At 40.5% G+C, this 24,124-nt stretch overlaps 1 protein-coding gene across 1 annotated transcript in view; it reads left to right on the top strand.

The window, feature by feature from the left end:
- SWAP70 (switching B cell complex subunit SWAP70) overlaps nt 1–24,124 on the top strand; it is a 59,504-nt gene that overhangs the window by 28,995 nt on the left and 6,385 nt on the right. The window contains exons 3-9 of the mRNA XM_010977156.3: nt 1,460–1,633; nt 10,682–10,909; nt 12,916–13,062; nt 14,198–14,306; nt 16,046–16,227; nt 20,437–20,544; nt 22,047–22,213. Of these exons, the coding sequence (XP_010975458.1) occupies nt 1,460–1,633; nt 10,682–10,909; nt 12,916–13,062; nt 14,198–14,306; nt 16,046–16,227; nt 20,437–20,544; nt 22,047–22,213 (1,115 nt within the window). The remainder of the gene's footprint in view (nt 1–1,459; nt 1,634–10,681; nt 10,910–12,915; nt 13,063–14,197; nt 14,307–16,045; nt 16,228–20,436; nt 20,545–22,046; nt 22,214–24,124) is intronic.

The raw sequence follows: 24,124 nt of genomic DNA, 5'->3' as shown, positions 1-24,124 counted from the left end.
TGTGCCCTGTGCAGTGGGCATTTGTTATTGTTTGTCTGTCCATTATCTGAACTCCTTTCATATATTTGGGAAATTCCACAGCATCATGGTGGAAGACAGGACCTGCCTTACATCTTAGATATCGAGAAGTTTAGATACTCATTTCCCCTGCTCCCTGGCAGCTAGGGCATAGGAATGTGACCCAGTCCCAGCCAGTGAGACTTTGAATCTGCAGAGAGTGACACAGAGGATCAAGTAAAGGGTCAGTGGCAACAGTGATGGCCTCATGTTATACTGGCAGTGATGTCTCCACCTGCTATTCCTACGAGTAGTTTCAACTGTGGTTCTGTCTAGCCTTGATTGGTAACGACTTAGAGCCTAGATTTTTCCCTTGTTTTGGATCTTTGAGGTTATCCACTGCTTTTCCAATAAACTTATTTGTTTAAAGGAACTCAAGATAGTGTCTATTATTTGCATTTATAAAGAGCCTTGACTCATACCACACTCTGGTATAATCTTCCTGCGGTCCTTCTAGATTGACCATGGTCGTCTCTGCCTCTGGGCTTTCTCACGTTGTGTTCTACCTGGAAAGTTCTTTACCCCATTCTCAAACTGAGTCTTGATGGTCCTTCAGCGACTCAGCTCTGTTGTGTCACTTTTTCTGTAAATCTTAATTCTTAAGATTGGGTTGGCTTCTCAGTTCCCACAGAAACCTCTGCTTACCTCTGTTATAATACTTAGCACACTCTGTTGTAATTGCCTTGGCATTCCTTGGAGATATGGGCTAGTAGTATCTTTGCATTGTCCCTGGGAGATAATAATTACTATCTAAATTTTATCTGTTGAATGAATGAAAAACTATTGGATTATACACTGTGTTATATTAAAATTTGTCTATTTGCATATCTGTTTTTCCTAATAAACTGTGAATATTTTAAGAGCAGGGACCAAGTTCTTCATGTTATATCCTTAATTCGTAGCACGATATTTGGCTCATAGTAGACGCTGAGGGAAAGTTGAATGCATGATTGAATGACTAAGTGGCAGGGCTGTCTTTTTAGAATTTCAATGAAACAGTTTTTCCCAAAGGAAAATATCTTCTTTGATCATATAGGTAAAGGTGAGCTATCTGCACATGGCTCACATTGAGCAATTGACATTCTCAACTCCTTTGTGTCAGGATTGGTAGTCTAGTTAGAAGATAATGTGTACACATGAAAGAATAACTATTTGACAAGCCAAATTTTTTATGTGCCAAGTGAGTGATATACAGATATTGCTTCAGTGTCAGGCTAAATATAACATTCTTAACTGAGCCTTCGAAAGTATGGTACCTCAGCAACTACCTAGGAAATGGTTGTTAGTTAATTGGACTTGTTAAAATGGAAGTGTGTAGTAGGCTTTGTCTTTCTGTTTTACTTGGTTTATATACTGCTTATTCTGGACTGGTTCATTGGAACTTTTCCTCATTCCTTTTTAGGTCCAAGACAACTTTGACAAGATTGAATTCAATAGGATGTGTTGGACCCTCTGTGTCAAAAAAAACCTCACAAAGAGTCCCCTGCTCATTACAGAAGAAGATGCATTTAAAGTATGGGTTATCTTCAACTTTTTATCTGAGGACAAGTATCCATTAATTATTGTGCCAGAAGAGGTAAGGTGTGGCTCTTGGAAGTTTTTACATGGCCGTCTTAGCATTTAATAAATCCGACTTGGAAGTATTTGTGTTAGTTTGGTGTAACTATGGAAGGAGATCCTATACTAGTGTTTTTGGATCAGAGGCAAAAAAGCTTGAATCCAAAAAAGTCCAAAATTTAGTCATTTGGAGTCATGCAATACCCTTGCAGACAGTGTGGGACTCTTCCTCTGTAAAGTGCTACACTTATAGATGAATCCATCCTCATGTTTAAAGAGTCTTTATTCAGTACAAGTCACAACATAATTTTCTTTCTAGTTATGTATTGTCAAAACCCTAAGAACTGGCCAAGTGATGCTATATGGGAAACACATAGGATCCAGAATGTGGTTCCCAAGGCTGATTTATGTGAGAAAATACTCTTCTTGTTTCAAAGTCAAGGATGGAAACTTTTTAAACTATACTTTCCAAAGTAAATGTAAAAGACATTTGCTTGTTTTGTTCTGGGTTATTTTCCCTGAACTTCCAAAGTGGGGGAAAAAATACAAGAGTAAGGTTTCTGTGCTATCTACTGCCCTAAAAAATGATGCAAGTAATACATGCTTATTACAGTAGCAAATTTAGAAAAGACTAAGAATATGCAGATTAATCAGCTGTGGTCCTCCCCTTAAAAAAAATCGTCTGTAATCTTCTAACCTTGGACAATTTATTTAACCTCTTGAGTTTTAATTTCCTCATGTATAAAATAGGGCTCATAACAGTGTTTAAGAGTTGGGAGGTGCTGCATTTAAAGGACTGAGTAAGTGAAATAAGTCAGAGAAAGGTGAATACTGTATGATTTCACTCATATATATAAACAAACAAAATAATTGAACAAACCAAACAAAAATAAACATGTAGATACAGAGAACAGAGCAGTGGTTATCAGAAGGGAAGTGGGGGTGGGGCACGTGAAATAGGTAAAGAGGGTCAAATGTAAGGGGAAGGATGGAAACTAAACTTTTGGTGGTAAGTACACTGTAGTGTATACAGAGATAGAAATACAGTGTTGAATACATGAAACTTATTTAGTGTTATAAACCAATGTGTTACCTCAATCAAAAATAAATCTAAAATTAAAAAAATAATAGTTAAATAAAATTGTGACTAGGGTAAAAATTAAAGGCCCTAGCTCAGTGCCTGGCATAGAGTATGTACTCAGTAAATACTGTAGTACGTACGTATTCTACTGTAAAATCTAATGTAGACTAGTATTATTGCATACATTTTTGCACACTAGTCTGCTTATTTCCGTAGGATAAATTTCCAGCAATGGAATTCTGAGTCCTAGGAAACGTACACTTTCAAGGTATTAGATGAACGGGGCAGAATCGCCCTTCAGAAAGCCTGTACCAATTTATACACCTACCAGTAGTGACTGAGGGTGCCCGTTATTACCCATGCTGCCAACATGGAGTCTGGTTTGTGATTTATTTCTATGATTCACCTTCATGTTAGGAAAATCTGTTTAAAAGTTCACATTGCAGTCTTTTATTTCAAATCAGCAAGCGTTTTTCAATTCCCAACAATAAACGAGGCAACAAGAGGAATACAAAGTGAAAAAGATGACTTCCTGCCTTCAAGGAATTTGCAGTCAGCTCAAGGGGGAAAAAATATCAAGTGTAATTCAAAATGAAATAGACTACCTGTTATAAGAGCGATGCAAATGCCATGCAAATGCAGAAAAGGGAAAGATTTATTCCAGCTTGCAGGAAGTCAGGGATTGGGAAGGCTTTTTAAGAGAGGCAATATAATGAATGTAGTGGTTAAAAGCAAGGTCTTAAACTTTTCCAGGAAAGGACCAGACAGTAAATACTGGAGGTTTTGTGGGCTTTCTGGGCCGTATTCTGTCTGTTACTGCTACTCAACTCTGCTGTTCATAGTGTGAAAGCAGCCGCAGACTCTACGTTGCTGTACTTTAATAAAACTTTTATTTATGGATATTGAAATTTGAATTTCATATAATTTTCAAGGACCATATAGTATTATTGTTTTAATTCCCACCCCGCCTCCCCAACCACTTAAAAAATGTAAAAACTGTGCTTAGAACATGGGTGTGTGAAAACAGGCTGAGAGCCAGGTTTGGCTGTTAGGGTAGATATGACTCGTGGATTATGATTTGGTGTTACCTGGTTAAGAGCAGCGGTCTGGAGTCAGATTTCTTGGATTTGAATTCTGGCTCCATCACTGTGGACTAGTTATGTGACCTTGGGCAATTTGCTGAATTAGTTTTTGCTGCAGTTTCCTCAACTGTAAAATAAAGCTAATGCTAGTATCTACCTCCTACTGTTTTTTGCAAAGATCAGATGAGAAGAATGCCTGGCCCTTAGAAAGTATACATTAAGTATTAGCTATTATGTTTATGGGGAAAGTGGAACTTACACTGGGCCTTAAGAGATGGGAAGAATTTTGACTAGTGGAGAAGGCAGAGGAGAAGAGTTCTGGATGGAAGGAGCAGTGGGCAAGGTTATGTGAAGCAGGAAGACAAAGGGCATGTCTGAGATCTGTTTGAGGTATCCAGCTTGACTGAGTTGCCAGTCTTGCAAGCAACCAGACTGGCTGACATAAGCCAAAAAGAATTTTTAAAAAGGATGTGAGGTAGCTTCCATAATGGCTATAAGGCTGAAAACCAGGTATGGAGGCTCTGCAGTCTGAAACTGTGCTGGTCACTCAGGTGAGGGACTGCGGGGAAGGTGGGTATTGCACTTGTACCGTGGAACACCCGTGGCCCTGCACGTGGGGTGCTGCCCAAGAACTCAGATCTTCCCGCAACTGTTCTTGCTGCCACAGAGGTTTCTGGGCCCACTTCCCAGTGTACAGGCAGTGCATGATGCATCTCATTGTTATGGCCTAGGTCAGGTACTGTGAGCTAGCTACAGAGCAGGCCTGGAAAGAGTCTGTTTGCATTTTTAGCTTCTGCATTGAGAATTCCCCAGACATAAGAAAGGGGTTCATTGCTGAGCAGACAAGAAGGATGATACATGTCCTTTCTAACTAGAGTGTGCTGGCCGTGGGGAGATAGTAGACAAGTCTAGGCAACTTCAGGTCTGGGAGATAATATAGTGTAGTTGTTTAAAGCATGGTCTTTGAAATCAGACAGCCTGGTTTAAATCCAGACTCAACTACTTTTTAGCTGGGTGACCTTGAACAGATTAATCTGTTTGGGTTCCCCGACCTGTAAAATGGGAATAACTACTTTCTTCTTTGGACTCTTATGAGGACTAAAATAGTTGATGTATGTCAAACATTTACCACAGTAAGTGCTCACTCAGTCGAGGCTGGGGGGAGGTATGTATGAATGAATGGCAGGGTGATGAACAAATTAGGGATATAATGTATGACAATGGGCTTGGTACATTTGGCATTTTGAGAGGAACATTCTTGTGGATCTGTCCTGTTTCAATTGGAAGAGCACGTTTAGAGCTTGTGAGAGGCTAGCCTGGAGCTAGAGACAGGGAAGCCAAGGGAGTAGGTTAGATCAGGGAGGAAGAAACGGTCGTGGGAGAAGTGAGGGCCAAGGACAGAACCTCCAGGCCCCTTTCTGTAGCAGGGGAGGAAGTCGACTTGGTAAAGGAAGCTGAATTGGATAGTCTGAGAGGCAGGAGGAGAACTGGGAGAGTGTTGAGTCACAGGCAGCAAAGACAGGAGAAGTTCTAAGCAGCAGAAAGGTAGTTACTGGCATTAGATGCTACTGAAAAATTGGAGGGTGATAAGTGAGAAGTTGCCCTTGGATTTAACAATTGGATGGTCATTGGTAATCAAGGAAAAGGCAGTTTCGCTGTAGTGGTGGGAACAGTTTCTTAGTGCTTAGTAACAATTATGATGTAATGGTGCACATGTGTTAAATGGGCAGTAAAAACTAAAACATGCTATGGAATTTTTGTCCACAAAAATTGTCTAGTTTAATACAGAGACATAGAGAAGGGAATGGGATATAGATAGGTGTAGAAAACAATATACTGATGGTATTTTTAAAAACCTAGCTGCTGCTTGTAAGAATTATGCTGATTAAATCTCTAGTATCATCTTTTAAGATGTTTTGTAGTGACACTTAACGTGTTCTAAATTTATTTGTATTTTCTGTGGAACTAGAGATGGGATGGGTCTCTTACCCATGATCTTTTGGTTCTCTCCATCACTAAAATATTCATGATGGACTTGAAAGTGACCTTGTCCCGATTTAAAGATTAGAAATTAGTAGGGAGACTTACCTTATTCCTCGAAGCAGCTCTTCCTTGATGTGGAGGACTTGTCTTTGGCTTTAAACCATCACTGAGTCCCAGGCTGTGGAGGGAGCCAGTCAACACCAGCTTCCTGACTGCTCTGCCTAAGACGCTCAAAAGATTTCTGCTCTAGGGGGCTCGAAAAAAAAGTACGTGAGCCTTGATGTGGGCCGTGACTTTATTTTTCTGCATCCAGAGCCTGTCCAAGACTCCACAGCTTGCTTGCCTTCATCTTTGCTGGCTCACAGGAATGTCTTGGTCCTCTTTCTAGACAAATTAATCTCGTTTGAGAAGGGAACAGCCTTGTTTTGTCTTGTTAGGGTAGCCAGGCAGCATACCTTGTCATGTCATTGTTTGGACTTACTCTGTTGTTTTGATGTCCTAAACTCGCTCAGCATTTCTTCTGGCTAGAAGTAGAATTAGAGTTAGTTTTACAGATGATTCCTCCAGGAGTACTTGTGTGGGGAAAGAAGGGGTCATTAAAACAGATTCATGTGGAATTGCTTTGTCTGGCTGCTGAACCAGCCTCCTATGCTTTAAAATACGACCTTGTGTTTATTGAGCTCTTAGCACATCTCCTGGCTTTTGTTCAAGCCCTGCAAATTAAGGTTGCACATTTTATGAAAAACACTAGGGTCATAATATTTCCTAGGGCATCCATTTTCTGTTAGGTTTTGCTTCCTTCCTAAATTCTTAAATAGCATTTAAAATAAATTTTGAACTAGTTTTGGACTTACAGATTTTAGTAAAATTTAGTATTAAAACAGATACATTTAAAAAAATTTTTGAAGCATAATGTTTTAATTTGTCATGAATGTATATATGAGTCTGATTTGTAATATTTCCAACAGTTTTTAAGCTTTATAAACTTAAGGTAATTTTTATGTTTCCAATAAATCATCTACTATAGTGATCATTTTCCTTTTGATTAAGTCTAGAATGTTTTTAGGTAAGATTTTATTCTCCAGCTTTAATTAATACTATATAAGATATAAGTAACAGTGGTGGTTTTGTGAATAACATAAATGGCATAAGTAAGTTTGCTTTTGACTCAGTTTCCCATCACCCAGAAGGTAGTGTCAAGAATACTGAATAAATATTTAAGCAACTTACCACACGAAGGTCAGGAAATGGTATTTCCCCATTTGAGATGGTTTAGTAATTTTTGTCAAATGATATTCCTGGAAATGTGTCTGTAAATTACAGTTTTTACATTAGTATTCATTTCCCACAGAGCCAAGAACAAAACAGGATGTGTCTGTTGCTTATTTGGAAGAATTGCCTTCATTCAATTAAATATCAAACCTGAAAAAGTTTTAAGAGAACCTCAGTGAAATAAAATCTGAATTGTTGTTAAGTCAGTAAAGGCCCTATTTAAGCATTACAGGGAAAGAACTTTTAACAAAATAAATTTTAGAACCAGAGGCCTCAAAAATCACATGCAGCTTGAAAGTTTATTCTTTGTTATTTTTGGTGCAACTTGCCCTGGAAGGAGGAAGTAAGCTGCTTCCTGAAACTGAATAAGCTCTTAGAATTGATGCAGCCACTCAGACTAACACAGCAGCACGTGATGTATTATTTAGTGTAACTGAATAGTTGAGAATGGGAATGTTTGTCTCTCCTTGGCCCAGTATAATGAATTAAGAGGTCTTTAAGTTATTTGGTTATGATAAGTATATGATTGTGCTAAAAGTCAACAGGAAATGAATCTAGATTAGTTGCCTGGCACAGTCACCGGGAATGCTGAGCAGATGCTGACGACCAGCTCCGAAGTGTTGGAGAGGGAACCTTCAGAAAGGTTCACGATGAACCAGGAAGCTGCCTCTAGAGCTGAGTTTGCTGCTAACAGGAAGCACTGTAATAGACCATCCAGTATACAAGAAGAATGGCAGCTCCGAGCGTGGGGGGCGTGGGTTCATTCGCCGTGGTAGGTGAGGAAGAGCCAAGGCTATCCCTGACTCGCAGTGTGGATGGTCAGTCTGATGCACCATCTTCTCACGCCCGCTTTTTGTCATCCTGTCCATACATGTGGCCACACTGATGGCCTGTACAACCTTTATCCCGAGTTGTGGTCAGGCAGCATGGGCCCCTCTTTTTGCTGTATTGGGGAGATTGAACTTCTGTTTCTGTTAGTGCCTCTAAGTTATTTTACTTCAGTCAATTATTTATATAATTGACTTTCTTTTTCTCTCTTGTCTCTTATTGCCTATAATCTTTTTTCCTTCTCCTTTCTGTCCTGTTCTCTCCTTCCTTCTTCCCATTCTCCTCTTCTCCTTTTTCTCTTTTCTGCTGTCTATCTCTGTTACTTCTGTTTAAAAGCCAAGAAAATTATATCTGATAAGCTTAACAGCAGATGATACATCTCCAAGAGAAAAGAAAGACCTATGTGTGTTTTTCTTCAGCAAGTAAACATTTGTTGAACACCTACTGTATGCTAGATTTAGGGTATTAGATAATCTCTATGCTAGAGAAGTTTATAATATCTCATCAGATTGCATCGATAGATCTCTTGACATTTTTTTGACCTTGTGATATTTTGTGAATGTACATTTCTTTGCAAACATGTTTTTCCTATTGTTGGCATTTTTCTCTGTTAAGGTATGTTATTTCACAAGCAACATTATAAGCAAATTATTGGAAGCGCAAAAGAGAGGAAGAAAAAAATTCACAATCCTATCTGTAACAAATTAGACTTACTGTTTGTGTGTTTTCCTCTAGTGTTTGTCAAAATATTCACATAATTTTTATGCATTAGAAGTCGTAGGTGGATATATTTTTGTATTCTTCTTCACTTCGTTATTTCATAAATGCTTTCTAAAATGGTTGAATAATATTCCACTCAGTACAGAAGGAAGTAACATTGATGGAGTACTTACTATGCCAGACATTGTACACATTGTTCTGTATTTGTCTCATTTTATCCCTATAGTAGTTCTATATGGTGAATGGTGTTATGCCCATTTCATAGATGAGAAAATCCAGGCTTAGTTTATTTTCCTTTCATTAATTGAGCTCTACTATATTCTATGTACAATGCTGAATTCTGGAGATTCAAAGATGAGTGGGACATTGTCTGTCCTATAAGGAATTCAACAAATCAACGGGGTGGGGGTGGGCAGCAAATCAGTATAGAGATGATTTCAATATAGTATGCTGGGTGCAGTGACATAGAAGAGAGACACCTGATCTGGGTCAGAGCAGTTTTTACCAGAGCAGCACTTCTCAAACTTTAATGTGCATGTGGAAGTACCTGGGATTCTTGTGCAGATTCTGGTATTTGGGTGATTGGTGGGGTGTGAGAGTCTTCATTTCCAACAGGCTTCCAGGTGCTGCTGGGGCACATTTGGGACTGTTTGGGAATATTCCAGATGGTGTAGGAGTTGAACAGATACTAGTTAGCCAGGAAGAGAAACGAGGAGAGGTAATCTAGACAGAGAGGACAGTTTGCGGAAAGGTGTAGAAGCATAAAGAAGTGAGTTAAATGGGTGAACTACTTATAATCTGTAGCAAGTGTTGGCAGACTACAACTTGCTGGCTGAATTCAGCCTGTTTTTGTATAGCTCATGTATTAAGAATAGTTTTACATTTTTAAAGGGTTGTTTTTTAAAAAAAACCAAACAAATAAAAAAACATATACCAGAAGTGTATAAAGTCTTAAATATTTTCTCACCAGCCCTTTTGAGAACACACTTGGGATCTGTGGTGAAGGTGGTGCTGGTGGACTGTAAAATCTGCAGCGGGGCATGGTGGAAAACATCTTAGTAGACAGGGGCATGATCAGCAGGGGACGCAGAGGAGCTTGGCCTTTATCTTTGAGGTGATAGAGAGCCAGGGCAGGGTTTAAAGAGTGGAAGTAAAAACAGTAGGATTTTGTCACTGATTTGATGTAAGGGAGTGGGAAAAGGATCCTGGCACGGGTGAATGTGTTGCTCCCAACGGAAATCAGTGGGAGGAGAATCTCTTCGGAAGGTAGAGGTGGTTCATTCAGTTTTTGGACGTGTTGAGTTTGGGCACTGCAGGATACCCAGGTCTTCCAGAAGGTAAGAGAGATCAATTTCTCATTCAGTATGACTGCTTCACTGTCTTGTTTAGCCGTTACTATTTTAGAACTTTAAAAAAAATTGAACTATAGTTAATGTATAATGTGTTAGTTTCTGGTGTACAGCATAGTGATTCAGTTATACATATATATATTCTTTTCATATTAACAGTTATTCAGTAGCAGTTTTTTTCTACTATTTTTATATACAGAGGTATGTGTTCCAGAATTTAATTAGCTTTTCCATCCCAGGCTAGGAATTCAACCATTGTTTACGACATTGTCAGTGTCCTGATGGGAAGAAGCAGCATGAATTTCAAATAATTGACTTTTGTGGAAAATTTGTAAATTGGGGACTAACTTGAAAATACTTTGAGATGCTTATTCAATTTAGTGCTTGCATATTGGTTCAGTAAAATTAGTATTCTGGTATGTTGAAATCCAACAGAGAGTAATCAAGTCACATCTGTTAGTTTGTATATACAGTGTATGTGTGCAGTGTGTTTTAGTTCTGTATACAAATATTACTATACTGTGCAAGGATCCGGTTTTTTATTCCTCTACTTATTCTAGGTTAATATAGAGTTATTGGCATTTTATCCATACCCTTCTCCCTGATACTATTGTGAGTCTTTAAAGATACAGTTTGGGAACTATGCAAGAGTATTTCTTAAATTGACCTTATCAGTGTAAATAACATAGATGCAAGCTAAGCTAAAAAGTTTTTTTTGCTAGGAAATAATAATTTTTCAATTCTTTATATAGATTGAATACCTGCTTAAGAAACTTACAGAAGCTATGGGAGGAGGTTGGCAGCAAGAACAATTTGAACATTATAAAATCAACTTCGATGACAGTAAGGATGGCCTTTCCGTGTGGGAACTGATTGAGCTTATCGGAAACGGACAGTTTAGCAAAGGCATGGACCAGCAAACAGTGTCCATGGCAATTAATGAAGTCTTTAATGAGCTTATATTAGATGTGTTGAAACAGGTAAGAGTCCTGTAACACTGTTTCTCCTCACCTTTAGAATTTGCCATATTTGCAATACAGCAAGTTTTCATCACAAAGATAAGTATACATCACTTACACTTCTACGCTGATTTAGAACAGGAATAAAGTTTCTTATTTTCTCAGTCTTGTATTAGGCTTTCATTGTAAAGAATCACTGGTGCAGTTTTGAAGTGCAGTTAAGCATTGGGAAGTTACTATTTTGAAAGGACTGTTTAAATGATCACATTTCTAAACATTTTTGAAGTACTTTGGCGTCACGTATACATCCATTATCAGTCATCTGAAAGATCCCGTGGCATGTTGTTCAGTAGAAAAAGAAGAAAACACAGGTTGTTGAGCAGCAGGTATCTTGTAATCCCCTTCATGTAAGGGGATGTGTGTGTAGAGCTGTCTGGAAGGGTGAGTGACAGAATGTTAAAAGTGATCACCTATGAATTGTGAGAGTTCCATGCATTTTATTCTTTGTTCTTTTCTTATTATTGAACTTACTATTTTATGTTTATATATATTAATCTCTTTGTATATATTATATTTTTATAAAAAGCAGAAAAATATCCTTACTTTTGGGAAAAAATACCTTTATATTGCAAAGTTGCATTTATCTTATTAGATTAAAATGTTTGTCTTCTAAGCACCTGCATAGCATCTGAAATACATATGGGAAGCTTCATGATTATTAAATAGAATTTATATATTTTTAATGGATCTTTCAAATGTCTTACATTATTATATTGAATCATAACTCCAATTTGGGATTTCCTTACTTTGGTCCTTTCTTTGCTCCATTAGATGATATTGTTGTTTTTGCTCTATTCTCCAAATGCAGCCCATTGATAAATTTTAATTGAGGCTTGATTCGTGTAGGTTTTTGGTGCCACAAAGAGGTATGAGACATGGTCTTTTACTGAAGAGGATTTCTAGGCCCATTAGGATGGCAGAGTATAGAACTACAGGTGAATTTCAGTATGAGATGGCTTTGGCTTGAACGTGCAAAGACTAGGAAACTGAACACGTAATATGATTAGAACTTAGTATAACAATCAAAAGATACAGCCAAGCTATTGTCGTATGTTTAACGATATGTATAGTCTATCACAGGCTATGAGCACCTGTAGATTTAATATTTGAAATGTCAGCTGCTCTTGAACAATCCTGAAGGGCATTGGCCTACAATAATGTGTAGTTTGTTGGAGTAAACTTTTGAATCACACATCTTTGAGGCCGGTATGTGGGAAGGAAGTACAGGGCTAATAAGTGTGAGTGCAGAAGCTGTACTTAGAAGGCAGTATGCCAACTACTAGTCCAGTTCTTTTTCTGTTTCCTTGAGGCAGAGTTCATCCTCCAGAATCGTGAGAGGTCAAGTAGAGAGGTTGGTGCCAGAGGGTGTTTGGTTGAGAAGATATTCTTAGCCACGTTGATACCTTTTAGCATTTTCATTGATGGGGCTCTAGATTTACTGAGAATCATTTTGTGTGTGTGTGTGTGTTTTAAAGGGAGCAGACAGAATAGCATAATGAACTCCCTCCCTGATCGAATCACCGACACATGGTTAATTCTCCTCACCTACTTTACCTCTCCATTGTCTTGACACAAATCCAGACATTTCATTTTATCTATAAATATTTCAGTAGGTATCCCTAAAAGATAAGGAATTAAAAAAAAAAAAACCCACAATGCTGTTAACATCAGGAGACCTAAGTCTCTTATCTGCATATAACTTGGAGGGGGCAGGGGATATCTTTGAGTGCCTAAAATTCTGTGTAAATTTCACCTGCATGTGCTTGCATGAAGTTGACTGGGTACAGTGCCCTGACTTCATAGTTCCTCAAAGGCTCATGATCCACAAAGGGCAAGAACCATTGATATTCATGTGTTCAACACCATGCATACATCAGATAATGGAGTAGGCAAGAATATCAAGGAAGAGATAATCAGCTCTTATAAATAGAAGGATGGGCATTTATATTAGATTTGATCTTTCATAGGGTTACATGATGAAAAAAGGCCATAGACGGAAAAACTGGACTGAACGCTGGTTTGTACTAAAACCCAGCATAATCTCTTACTATGTGAGTGAGGATCTGAAAGATAAGAAAGGAGACATTCTCTTGGATGAGAACTGCTGTGTAGAGGTAAGAGTCAACTGTTAACCTCTTTCCCGTGCTGCCCCCTGCTGTTCAAGTAGTTTATCTTCCTTCTTCTGGACTCCAGAGCCTTATAAATAATCTTAAAATTTATATTTCCAAAATAATATAGGCAATACAGTTGCCATAGTTTCTGAACCAAAAAGTAGAGGTAACTGACAAAATATTTTTCTAATGTGAATTTATTTTCTGTCTTATACTCAAGAAGAAAGTATAGGGATTAAATCTCATTCCTTAAATGATTTAAGGAATCATTTGTTGAATAAAATAGTTATAAATAAGACAACAAAGCAAAAAAAAATCAGTAAGACAGTGTTTGAAATCATGAATATACCATATACCTTGGCCATTTTGAGTGTAATAAATAAACCAAAAGAAGCTGTGAGCATTGCTTTGAATACTTAGGGTGACTTTAGGACACTTTATTCACAGCTGCTATCCTGTAAAAAGAAGTGAAGCCCTCAAGAACATAAAATCTTGAGTTTTTAATTTATATGTGAACTATTACCGTGTCTGTATTTGTTGAAGAACATTTAAAGTACCTAAGATCTCATTCATAAATGATAATGTGTTTTCACGGATGAGATGGTGTATGTTAATGTCTTAGGGTGTGCAGTTCTCAGGAAGGGGTCTTCTTAGACTCAACTAAACATAGAGACTCATGAGATTACCATAGGTCATACCAGTCTACTTGTAAGCGTACAGGACGGGAATTGTAGCTTGCCAGCAGCAGCATCCCTGGTGCAAGGAAGGGAGAGACGCATCAGGAGGGCGTGGGAATCACCCTGGGTTAGAAGCCTCATATCCCATAGGAGACAACACCTGTTTTAACAATTCCATGGGTACATCTTCCAGGGTTCTGTAAGAGACATGCTCTGGTACAGGAGTTGCTGCGCTCACGAAAGCCCAAAGCATGGCCCATCAGGTGTTGCTGGTTCTCCAAGTCTAGATGTAGTATATTAATCAGGGGTCATTTTTACCTTAAGTGATGTTGCCTAAGGGGCAGCATTAATAAATCAGTAATATTAAGTTATGGGTACTTTTTGTGTAAATAATTAGGATTGAATTTAATCTAAACATTTGAAAATAAAATTTGAAAGACTAATTTTGGTTTCTGTTTTAGTCCTTGCCTGACAAAGATGGAAAGAAATGCCTTTTTCTCATAAAATGTTTTGATAAGACCTTTGAAATCAGTGCTTCAGATAAGAAGAAGAAACAAGAGTGGATTCAAGGTAAGATCATTTGTCATGATATAAGATGAGAGCTCTGACTTTCTGTTTTTGAATCATATTAAATATACCAAGGCTTTGTTTTCTCATTGTCTATAGTTATTTCTATGTGAAACACCATAGCTAAAAAAAAACAAATTGAGAAGAGTTCCCCAAATTTTCATCAATTTTGTTTGCCTAATGAACTTATAAACTGTGGGAAAATTATAAACTGGACATTTTAGGTTTTATTTACTCTTATTATTTAAAGACTATGGAATTTCCCCCATTTAAGGACTGTAAAGAATTTTAAAGTGGCCTTTTTGAGTACTTAGTAATATGTAAAACAAAAGAGGAATTATGCAATTGGTTTTGAATACTTCAAGTAATTTTCAAGAGCTGTTACTTTCACAAGTAATCACTAGTTTCAAACATTTATCTCAAGAACACAAACTTTTGATTTCACAACTTTTAAGGTAAAGTATTACTCCAAAATTAGTAAAGAATGAAATACAATTGATGAGATTTTCTTTTTAATCATGAAAGGGGATTCTGAGTGTTATATTCTTGAACATAGGCAAAATTGTTTTATTGAACATTGTGGTCACTTTGATGTGGTTTAAGAGTTTGAGGTAAGGATTCCTGGCTGGGTCTGAATCCTCTTTCCTGGGTCGCTGGGTTGAGTTAGGGATTCTGTAGCGGCTTTCCTCTTCTGTGGAGTGGGGCTAATTATAGTGCCTGCCTCTCAGGGTTGTTGTGAGGGTTAATAATTAGATAATGAAGACAAACTCGCACATTTTGAAAATGACACATCATTGCAGAAATGTTTGTGTTAGATTACAAACAAATGTCCATTAATTGGGCAATGGTTAAATAGATTATGGTACAGCTACACAGTGGAGAACTGTGCCGTGCTTCATGTGTGTGGACTGATATGGAAAGGTCTCCAAGGTAAATTCAGTGGACAAACCAAGACTCTGAAGAGTGCATTATGCCACCATTTGTGTCAACAGAAGGTGGAGGACATATATACATGTTTATTTGTGCTTGCTTGAAGTATCTCAGGAGAGACATGCAGAAACCGTTAACGTTAGTGGCCAGTGGAGTGGGGAGCTCAGTACTTGGGGACAGGAGTAGGAGGGAGACTTTCATGTCCTTCCATGCTTTTAAATTTGAACAGTGTGAAAGTTCTAGCTATTTAAATAACTGAAACAAGTAGGAGAGATCAGATTTCATATAAAAATTAGGTAACGCACGTAAAGGGTGTATATAAGCAAGTATTCAATACATGGAAGCTGCTGTTGCCATGTCGGGAAGGAAGTGTATAGGGAGATGGTTTCATAACGCGTAGGGAGGGGCAGGCTGAACACAGCAGGTAGCAAGTCAGATTCCAGGAACTCTGAATCTCAGCCCTTACTATGTCTCGTTCTTATTTGACCTTTTGGGAAGTATAGAGAAGCAGGTTGAAAGCCGTGTTCTAAGTTCCTCAAATATGTGCGATATTCCCAAATCAAGTATCTGTTTAAGGACAGATAGGCAGTTATGGAACTTGAGACCTGGAAGGGACTTTAGAGATCATCTCTCTCATCTTAGAGGTGAGAAACTGATGCTGTAAGAGGTTATGTGATTTGCTCATGGTCACACTGCTGCTCAGTGGCAGAAGCAGAACCTCTCCTGGGTTTCTGGTTTTCTTCCCACGATGCCATTTACACGTTAGTCTTACAAAGAATAAATTCCCATTTTTTCTCCTACACCTTTCACAGCCATCCAGTCTACTATCCATCTGTTGAAGCTGGGCAGCCCCCCACCACACAAAGAAGCCCGCCAGCGTCGGAAAGAACTCCGAAAGAAGCTGCTGGCTGAGCAGGAGGAGCTGGAGCGACAGATGAAGGAGCTCCAGGCGGCAAATGAAAACAAGCAGCAGGAGCTGGAGACCGTGAGGAAGGTGGGTGGACGCTGGGCTGGGGCGCCTCGCGTTCCGCTGCAGCTTTGATTTCACCGAGACAGAAGAACACAACCGTCGGGGTTTTTTTTGATGAACTGTGCTCGCAGCAAGTGCATCTAGACCATGGAGTGAGACGTCCTAGTTTTCCCAGCCCTTCAAAGTATGAGGGTCTCAGGGCAGCAAGGACATTTGACTGACCAGAAAAGAACATTTAGAGAACAATGAGCACAGTTGAATTTTGTCAGAGAAAGATGAGAAATTGTATCTCCCTAAGGATGTCAACGTCACTTTTGGGTGTCTTGCTTTTCCAATTTTACCCTTTTTGCCCCCATCTTAACTCATGAGGAACGTGAGTGTTAAAAATTGTGGGTTTTACATACTATTTGGAGTCAAAGATACAGTCTGGGTCAGCATCTGTTTCCATCTCAGGGCTAGGAGGTTGAGTACCTCAGGCTGTGTGGCAGAGTTGACAATCATTGGGAAACCTTGCTCCTTGGTGTGTTCATCACGGTTCGGGGGTGGTGCTGAGGCTGCAGTGTGTGGACGTGGTTTTTATTTGAGGTGCCTCTGGGTTGTGCCCGTCTATCTTGAATCAGTGGTCACCTGCTAACCACAAGCTCATCCTTTTGTGTCCTCCTGTACAGCACCTTTGCCCTGGGATGTGGGAGTTGCCCATAGTTCAAGGCCCCCACATTCCTGGTGGGGTTCTCCCTTTGCAGCCCCTGGAAATGCCACACTCTGTGCTGACTTCCTCTGAGTAGACTGACGAGTAAAGACTTTTCTAGTACTTTTATAATCTTACGAACCAGATGGGCGTACAATCTTAGAAATAGTTGTTCCTGTCCAGCACACCTGCATTCTAAAAGCAGCTCCCCAGGTCCTGTGCCCTTCCCCCTGAATCTCTCTTGCATCTTGCTTCTTCCTGCTGCCATGCATTTTCTGTGAAACTCCCTGAGTAGGCCAGGATGAACACCGCTTCCTCCATTCCTTCTGTGCACAGCAGAAGCAGGGATCTGGGCTTAGTGTCCTTCTTTTGTAATTTTAAAAAATTATGAAAAAAGTCATACATACAGAAGAGAGTGTTAAATTTGTATATATGAATAATCATAAAGTGAAGACCCCTGAAACTACTTACCCAGGCTAAATGGAATATTGCCAGTATTTCAGAAGCTCTACTATCCTTTCCTTCTTTGTAATTAAAAAAAAGAAAACCAGTAAGATTCAAGGTTCATGTATATAAAATGTTTGTGGGACCAGTTCCAGCGTGGGTAGGGGAGGGAGTTCCCCAGATGTACAGTCAGCAGCGCTCAGACACTAGCAGGGTGTGTGAGAGTTCAGCTGAGCTTTGACACTGTCTGCCAGCAGATGACATCAGGTTCCACAGGGTTCAGCCCCACAAGACTGGACACCCGCTACCCCCCAGCCCCCGCCTCAGGTGCCAGTCCCACGCCCAGGTTGTGACCTGGGCTTCTGACTGACAGAGTGGAGGTTCTCCTCCTTGGACTTCAGATGCCAGTTGCAAGTCCAGGTTGTTACCTTCACTTCTGAGCAACTGGCTATAAATCAGAGGTTTTTACAACCCTCCTCCTCAAGTTCGATTAATTTGCTTAGAGTGGCTCACAGAACTCAGACACATTTTACTTACTAGTCACTGATTTCTTATAAAAGGATATAACTCAGGGACGGCCAGATGGGAGAGATGTGTAGGGCAAGGTGTGGGGAAAGGGCATGGAGCTTTTATGCCCTCTCCAGGCGCATCACTCTCCCCAAATCTCCATGTGTTCACCAACCTGGAAGCTCTGTGAACCCTGTGCCTTTGGGTTTTTATGGAGGAGTCATTGCATAGGCATGATTGATTAAATCTTTAGCACTGGTGATTGACTCATCTTCCAGCCCCAGAGGTCAGAGGGTAGGACTGAAAATTCCAACTCTCTAATCACATGGTTGGCTCCATTGGAACTAGCCCCATCCATAGGTGCTTTCTAGAAGTCACTTCATTATCACTCTCAACACTTAGGAAATTACAAAGATTTGGGGAGACCTGTGCCAGAAACTGATACACATATTTCAGTTCACAAGAGTGAATATATGTATTACTTACTGTAAATCGCAGTATCATGGTATAGTTTTATGAGTTTTTACAAGTGCTGAGATTCTTGAAACCATCACAGAACAATTCCAGTACCTGGAAGAATTCCTTCATGCTGCCCCTTGTGTTTAGACTCTCCCCTTACTCCTGACCCCTGGAAACCGCTGATGTGTTTTCTGTCCCTACATTTTTGCCTTTTCCAAATTGTCATATAAATAGAATACAGTATGTAAGTTTTTCTCAGATATATACCTGGAGTGGAATTGCTGGGCCATGTGATAGTTCTGTTTTTACTATTTTGAGGAACCTCCATACTGTTTTCCACAGTGATGGCACCAACTTAACATTCCCAACGATAGTGTATAAGGGTTTGGGTTGTTTGTTTTTTGGTGTTGAGTTGTGTGAGCTGTTTACAAATGTTGCATATTAATCCTTTATCAATTATATCATTTGCAAATATTTTCTCCCATTCTGTAGGTTGTCTTTTTGTTTTGTCAGTGGTTTCCTTTGCTGTGCAAAAAGCCTTTAAGTTTAATTAGGTCCAATTATTTTTGCTTTTATTTCATTTGGGAGGTGGATCAAAGAAATGTTGCAGCAATTTACAGCAAAGAGTGTTCTGCCTGTGTTTTCCTCTAGGAGTTTTATGGTGTCCAGTCTTACATTCAGGTCTTTAATCCATTGTGAGTTTATTTTTGTATATGGCAGCAGGGCTGTTTGGCCGTCTCGTCTCCTGTTAAGCCGGCTGCCCCTGTTGGTATGACATCCACTTGTTCATCTCACACTGACTGCTCTACCGCCTGCAGCAGTGCCCTGGGGCCTAACTTGCCCCACAGTCTGATATTTAAATTCAGACCCACATGTAGTCCTGGGGGCCTGTCTTTGAGACTTACTCCTACTACATGGCGGCTCTTCTTTGCTGTCTTCTCCTGGTTTCCTCTGTCGGACTTCTAGCTGGCTTGTGGTTTAGTCTGCTGGTCTTGTCAACTGAAAAACAAAAAACAAACAAACAAAAAACCGCAAAACCTGAAAGTTGAGAGTTATGTTTTATTTGGGGACCTTACTGAGGGACTGCAGCCCGGGAGGGAGCCTTTCAGCTCTGAGGAACTAATCTTCAAAACCTTAACCTTCAAAGAGGTAAGGGAAGAGCCAGGTTGTTTAGGAGTTTTTGCTGGGGGAAAAAAGAACCATGTAGTTACTGCTAATCACAAAAACCAGATATCTCAAGTTAATGATTTTAGTGCTTCTCTATATATGGGAAGACACAAGTCTGGGCTGATTAAGATTATTTCTTAGATGTGCGTCTTAATTATCTAGGGCCAGTATTGTTTTTCTCCATCCTGAATTCCCCTCAGGGCACACATGGGGCAGTGGCAGTGGCTGATGGCTTGATGGTGCAAAATCCTTTGTTTACTTAAGTGGCAGGGAACTTTTTCTTTTTGTCTCTAACGTAGCCCTAGACTGGGCGCTGCGGAGAGAGGGAGTCTGGTGTTCTTGGTTCCATGGCCATGGGGTAGAGCCTCCTTCTCACTGTCACTGGGGGTGTAGAGAAGGGCCTGCACCATGGCTCAAATGCCATAGACTTTCACGTAGATGTCCTTGCTGAGATTTAGTTGGTTTCCTTGTATAAATGTTCTCCATTTGCTGTATGCTTTTAGGATAATTCCAAGAGATTTTAAATAGTTTTTTTTTTTTTTCTAATTATTGTTTCTCTGGGGAAAGTGTCCATGGAGTTCCTCATGCCACCCTTTGGGAAGTTGAGTTCTGGTGAAAGTTTTAAGGAATAATGTTAAGATGATGAAACTGTATAGGACGAGCTCAGAAAATAGATTCAAACCTCACAAATGCATTTGCAAGTGAATTTAACTAATGACTATACTAAAATTTTCTTTGCAGAATGTTGTTCAGACTTACTAAGAGTCATTCATTTACCTAACTAGTTTTGTATATTGACTGCGTAAATTGTTGGAATGGAATTCCAGTGGATCTATATGTTTTTCTTCTGTCTTTATTGAACATCAAGAATGTTTGGCTTCTCCACTGTGTTTAAATGTAACCGTTTCTCTCCAAATGCACTTCCACTGTAACATTTCCTGCTTTTCTGTGGATGGGTTTTGGGGCAGAAACTGGAAGAAGCAGCATCTCGGGCAGCAGAAGAAGAAAAGAAGCGCCTTCAGACTCAAGTGGAGCTGCAGGCCAGGTTCAGCACAGAGCTGGAGCGGGAGAAGCTTGTGAGTACCGCTGGCCTGGGGACAGGCTGCCGCAACTCCTAACTCCCAGAGCCAGCCCGGGTTAGCAGAGGGGCGAGGACGGGTGGTGGAAGGGTGAGGACCCAGGAGGCTGGAGTGAGGCCGTCTTGCCAGCTTGGCTCTGCTGCTGCCTTGCATTGGGCCGTTGGGGAAGTTACGTGTTTGTTATTCATTCATTATCGGTTTATTCAGCACCTTCTGTGTGCCAGGCACTGTGCCAGGGATGTAAAGAGAAACCTTGCCCTCAAGACCCCAAAGGAGAAATGTATGGAATGGGGTGACAAGTACTGTAGGTAGGATGACTCTATGTCTTAGTTTGCCTGGGGCAGCCTCTCCCATCCTGGTATAATTATTAAAGTGAGGGGTTTCTCAAGTCATGAGAACACGTGAATGCTGGTCTGCTGCTCTGGGCCGCTCTGACTCATCTTAAGGCTTCCATCCCCCAGAGACCCAAGATCCAGGTTGCCTCAGGTAGTGAGCTGGTTGATTGGAACACAGGTCTCCTCACGTTGAGTTACAGTGCGTGGGAGAGGGCTGAGCCCAGGGCCTATTAAATAGGTGCTGTGACGTTTCCTGTAGCAACCTTTTGCTGCTTAGAGTTGAAGTAGACGCTTTGTGCTGGGAGAGGAAGACACATGTGGTCTGAGAGGGGGCTGCACTCGCAGCCAGAAGATCTGGGTTCCTGTCCTCTCTGCTCCTTCTTATGAGCGTTAGTTTCTCTTCTTCAAATTAGGGGGCTAGTCACATGACCTCTCAGGACCCTAATGGGGATGAGGTAAGCTAATGCAAGTGAGAATACCTTGTAAACTGCAGAGGGGTATGCTAAGGTGTACAATATTGTATTTAGGGTGTCCTTGTCTTTTAACTTTTAAGGCGAAGATTCAGAACTCTTTAATCCAGAAGGGAGAAACCATAAGCTTGTTAGAACACTAGTTAACTGCATGAGGTCTCGCAGAGCTGAAGGTGCCCTACAGGGAGGGAGAGAGGAGGGGTGCTAGGCAGCCAGGTGAGTGTAGGAGGGCTCACTGCAGAGCAGCCTTTCTTCTCTTTATTTCAACCCTTTGGCCATTCTGCCTGGGAATAGGTTCATTCCTTTTAGAGAAGACTCTACTGGTAAAGAGGTTGTAGCTTTAACAAAGAAAGGGGTTTAAAGAGAAATTATACAGGGGAATATTTTTTTCTTGAGTTTGAAATGTGGAGTGAAAGGGATGAGAAGTCCACCAGGGCAGGAGAGTGGCGCTGGGGCTGTAGTCTGCGTGACTGGGCCCTTTCGTTGTGGTCTTGGAGTCGGTGTTGGTGCTGGGAGTGGTGCTCTCACTTCCTCCGTCTTCAGGGAGCAAAGAACGGGGCCCTGCAGCCCTGATGGGCTGCAGCTGTGGGCTGTGAGCTGTGGCTTTGCTCAGGATGGTGGTGGAGCGGCGGGAGGCTTTTCCGGGGGGTGAAGTCAATCTGAGTTTAAACATGACCCTTTTATATACCATCAGATCAGGCAGCAGATGGAAGAACAGGTTGCCCAAAAGTCCTCTGAACTGGAACAGTATTTGCAGCGGGTCCGGGAGCTGGAAGACATGTACCTGAAGCTGCAGGAGGCTCTTGAAGATGAGAGACAGGCCCGGCAAGATGAAGAGACTGTGCGGAAGCTTCAGGCCAGGTGCCAGATCAGCTCATCCACTGTGCTTCACGTGCTTTGCCTGGGCTCGTACACCTTCTAGGGCTGCCAGAGAGGAGGGTGTCTCTGCCAGATTGGAGAGACCCTGGAGGCTTGGCTGGCTGGGTTATATATTCTCCGGGAATCTGGGACTCTGGAAGACCCTCGCTTCTGGGGCTAAAGACAGGCCTTACATCTGTTTCAGAGCAGTCGGGTGGATGTGTTTGATGGGGGTGCCCTTAGTCATATCCTACAGTGTCAAGGACCCAGGATCAGATCTGGTGAGAACCTGGTTTCTTCCACATGTTCCAGATCTGAGAAACATGTGTGCAGGCAGGTGCCTGCTTCTGGCCAGAGTTGCAGCCACTTTGGAGGGTAATGAGGAGCTAAGCAGTTTCCGTTTGGTCATTCAGGATCGGTGACATTCCTTAAATAATTTGTACTTGAAGTATTAGTTTTAGAAGTTCTTGAAACCTAGTTTTGTTGTTTTTTTTTTTCCCTTGGAGCTTTTAAAAAGGTCAGGTTTACTATTTATGATACTCATGATCCCAGAGGAGAACTTTCAGTTTTTGGCCTTTGTAGCAGCAGGGAGGACAGAGTAGAATGAAGACCCCAAAGAGCAAATCTGAGCTACCCTCTCCCACTTTCTAACTTGCTTCCCTGTTTGCTTTCCGTAAGACATCTTGTCAGGAGATGTAGCACTAAAAACTGTTTACCTGTAGCAGCAGCTGGTCAGTCACTTTATGCTTTGAGCTACACCCCCTGTTTGGGGACCATTTATGGGGTGAGCTGGGGTAGATTTTCCATGGCTGCCATTCCACCCATAGAGCAACCAAGATGTTCTTTTAATCTTTGGGTGGGGAAGAGAGAAAGAGGGAGGTTTCTTTGTCCTGTATGTTGCCAAAAATAACTTCAAAAATAAACTCATTAGGTTTTGAAAATTTTGATTCTTTTAAGGAAAAAATTATCTTCTAAATAGAAAATTAAATGCTTAGTATATTGCCTGGCATTTATGGGTCCCACATGTGTGCGTTTGTTGTACTGTGGTGCTAGCCAGGTGCTGGGACTACCATCCAGGTGCCTTTGGGCACTGATGTGAGCACACCACCCACGGTGTGGGAAGGTTTGAGTCTCATGTGACTTCCAAAAGAGACATTCTAAGGGACATGTTGAGAGTTTATATATTGCCTTTGTGCAGAGAATTCATGGGAGGTATGCTATATATATTTCTCTGCAGTTTTGAGGGAGGTTAATTACAACACAGCAGAGATTAGATCGCATAGGGAACCAGATAACTCTAGAAATGTATTAAGATGTTTTTATTTCATGTTTATAGAATGAGTGATGTTTTGAATAAGAGACAGTTTTGGATAATTGAAACTAGTAGTTTTTAACCAGTGGTAAGTATCAGAATCACCTATAAAGCTTTAAAAAAAATACACATGTAGGGCCTATCATAAATGTACTGAATCATAGTAACTGTGGATAGGAGCATCCACACCATCCAGGCATGAATGTTGTTGTTTAAAAAACTCTGGCTAATTATTTTATATACTGATTTAAGTAAATGGCAGAATGGTTTCAACCTTTTGAATGCAAGTATTACTGCTACATACAGCTCTGCTCCAATAAGCTGAAATTACTGCACAAAAATTAACTACTTTTTCTTGGTGTATAAAGACCATTTGATGAATTTTACTATTGTACATTATTTTTCTTTCAAGTTAGTTTTTGGAACTTGAAATGGACAGAATTGCCCCCTCTAGTGGTCATTTTTAAGTGAGGAGAAGCTACCTCTTTCCCAAAGTCACAGGAGGCTGGGCCTGATTCAGAGGAACATGTTGTCATATTGGCAGAGGGAGCTTTCTCTTTGCTCCCACTCCTCAGGGTAGGCCTTTCTGGGTAGAAAATAAA

Source organism: Camelus dromedarius, chromosome 12 (assembly GCF_036321535.1).
Source record: "Camelus dromedarius isolate mCamDro1 chromosome 12, mCamDro1.pat, whole genome shotgun sequence".
Classification (NCBI taxonomy): Eukaryota; Metazoa; Chordata; class Mammalia; order Artiodactyla; family Camelidae; genus Camelus; species Camelus dromedarius.
The sequence above is the reverse complement of the archived record's forward strand: the minus strand, read 5'-3'. Positions and strand labels throughout refer to the sequence as shown.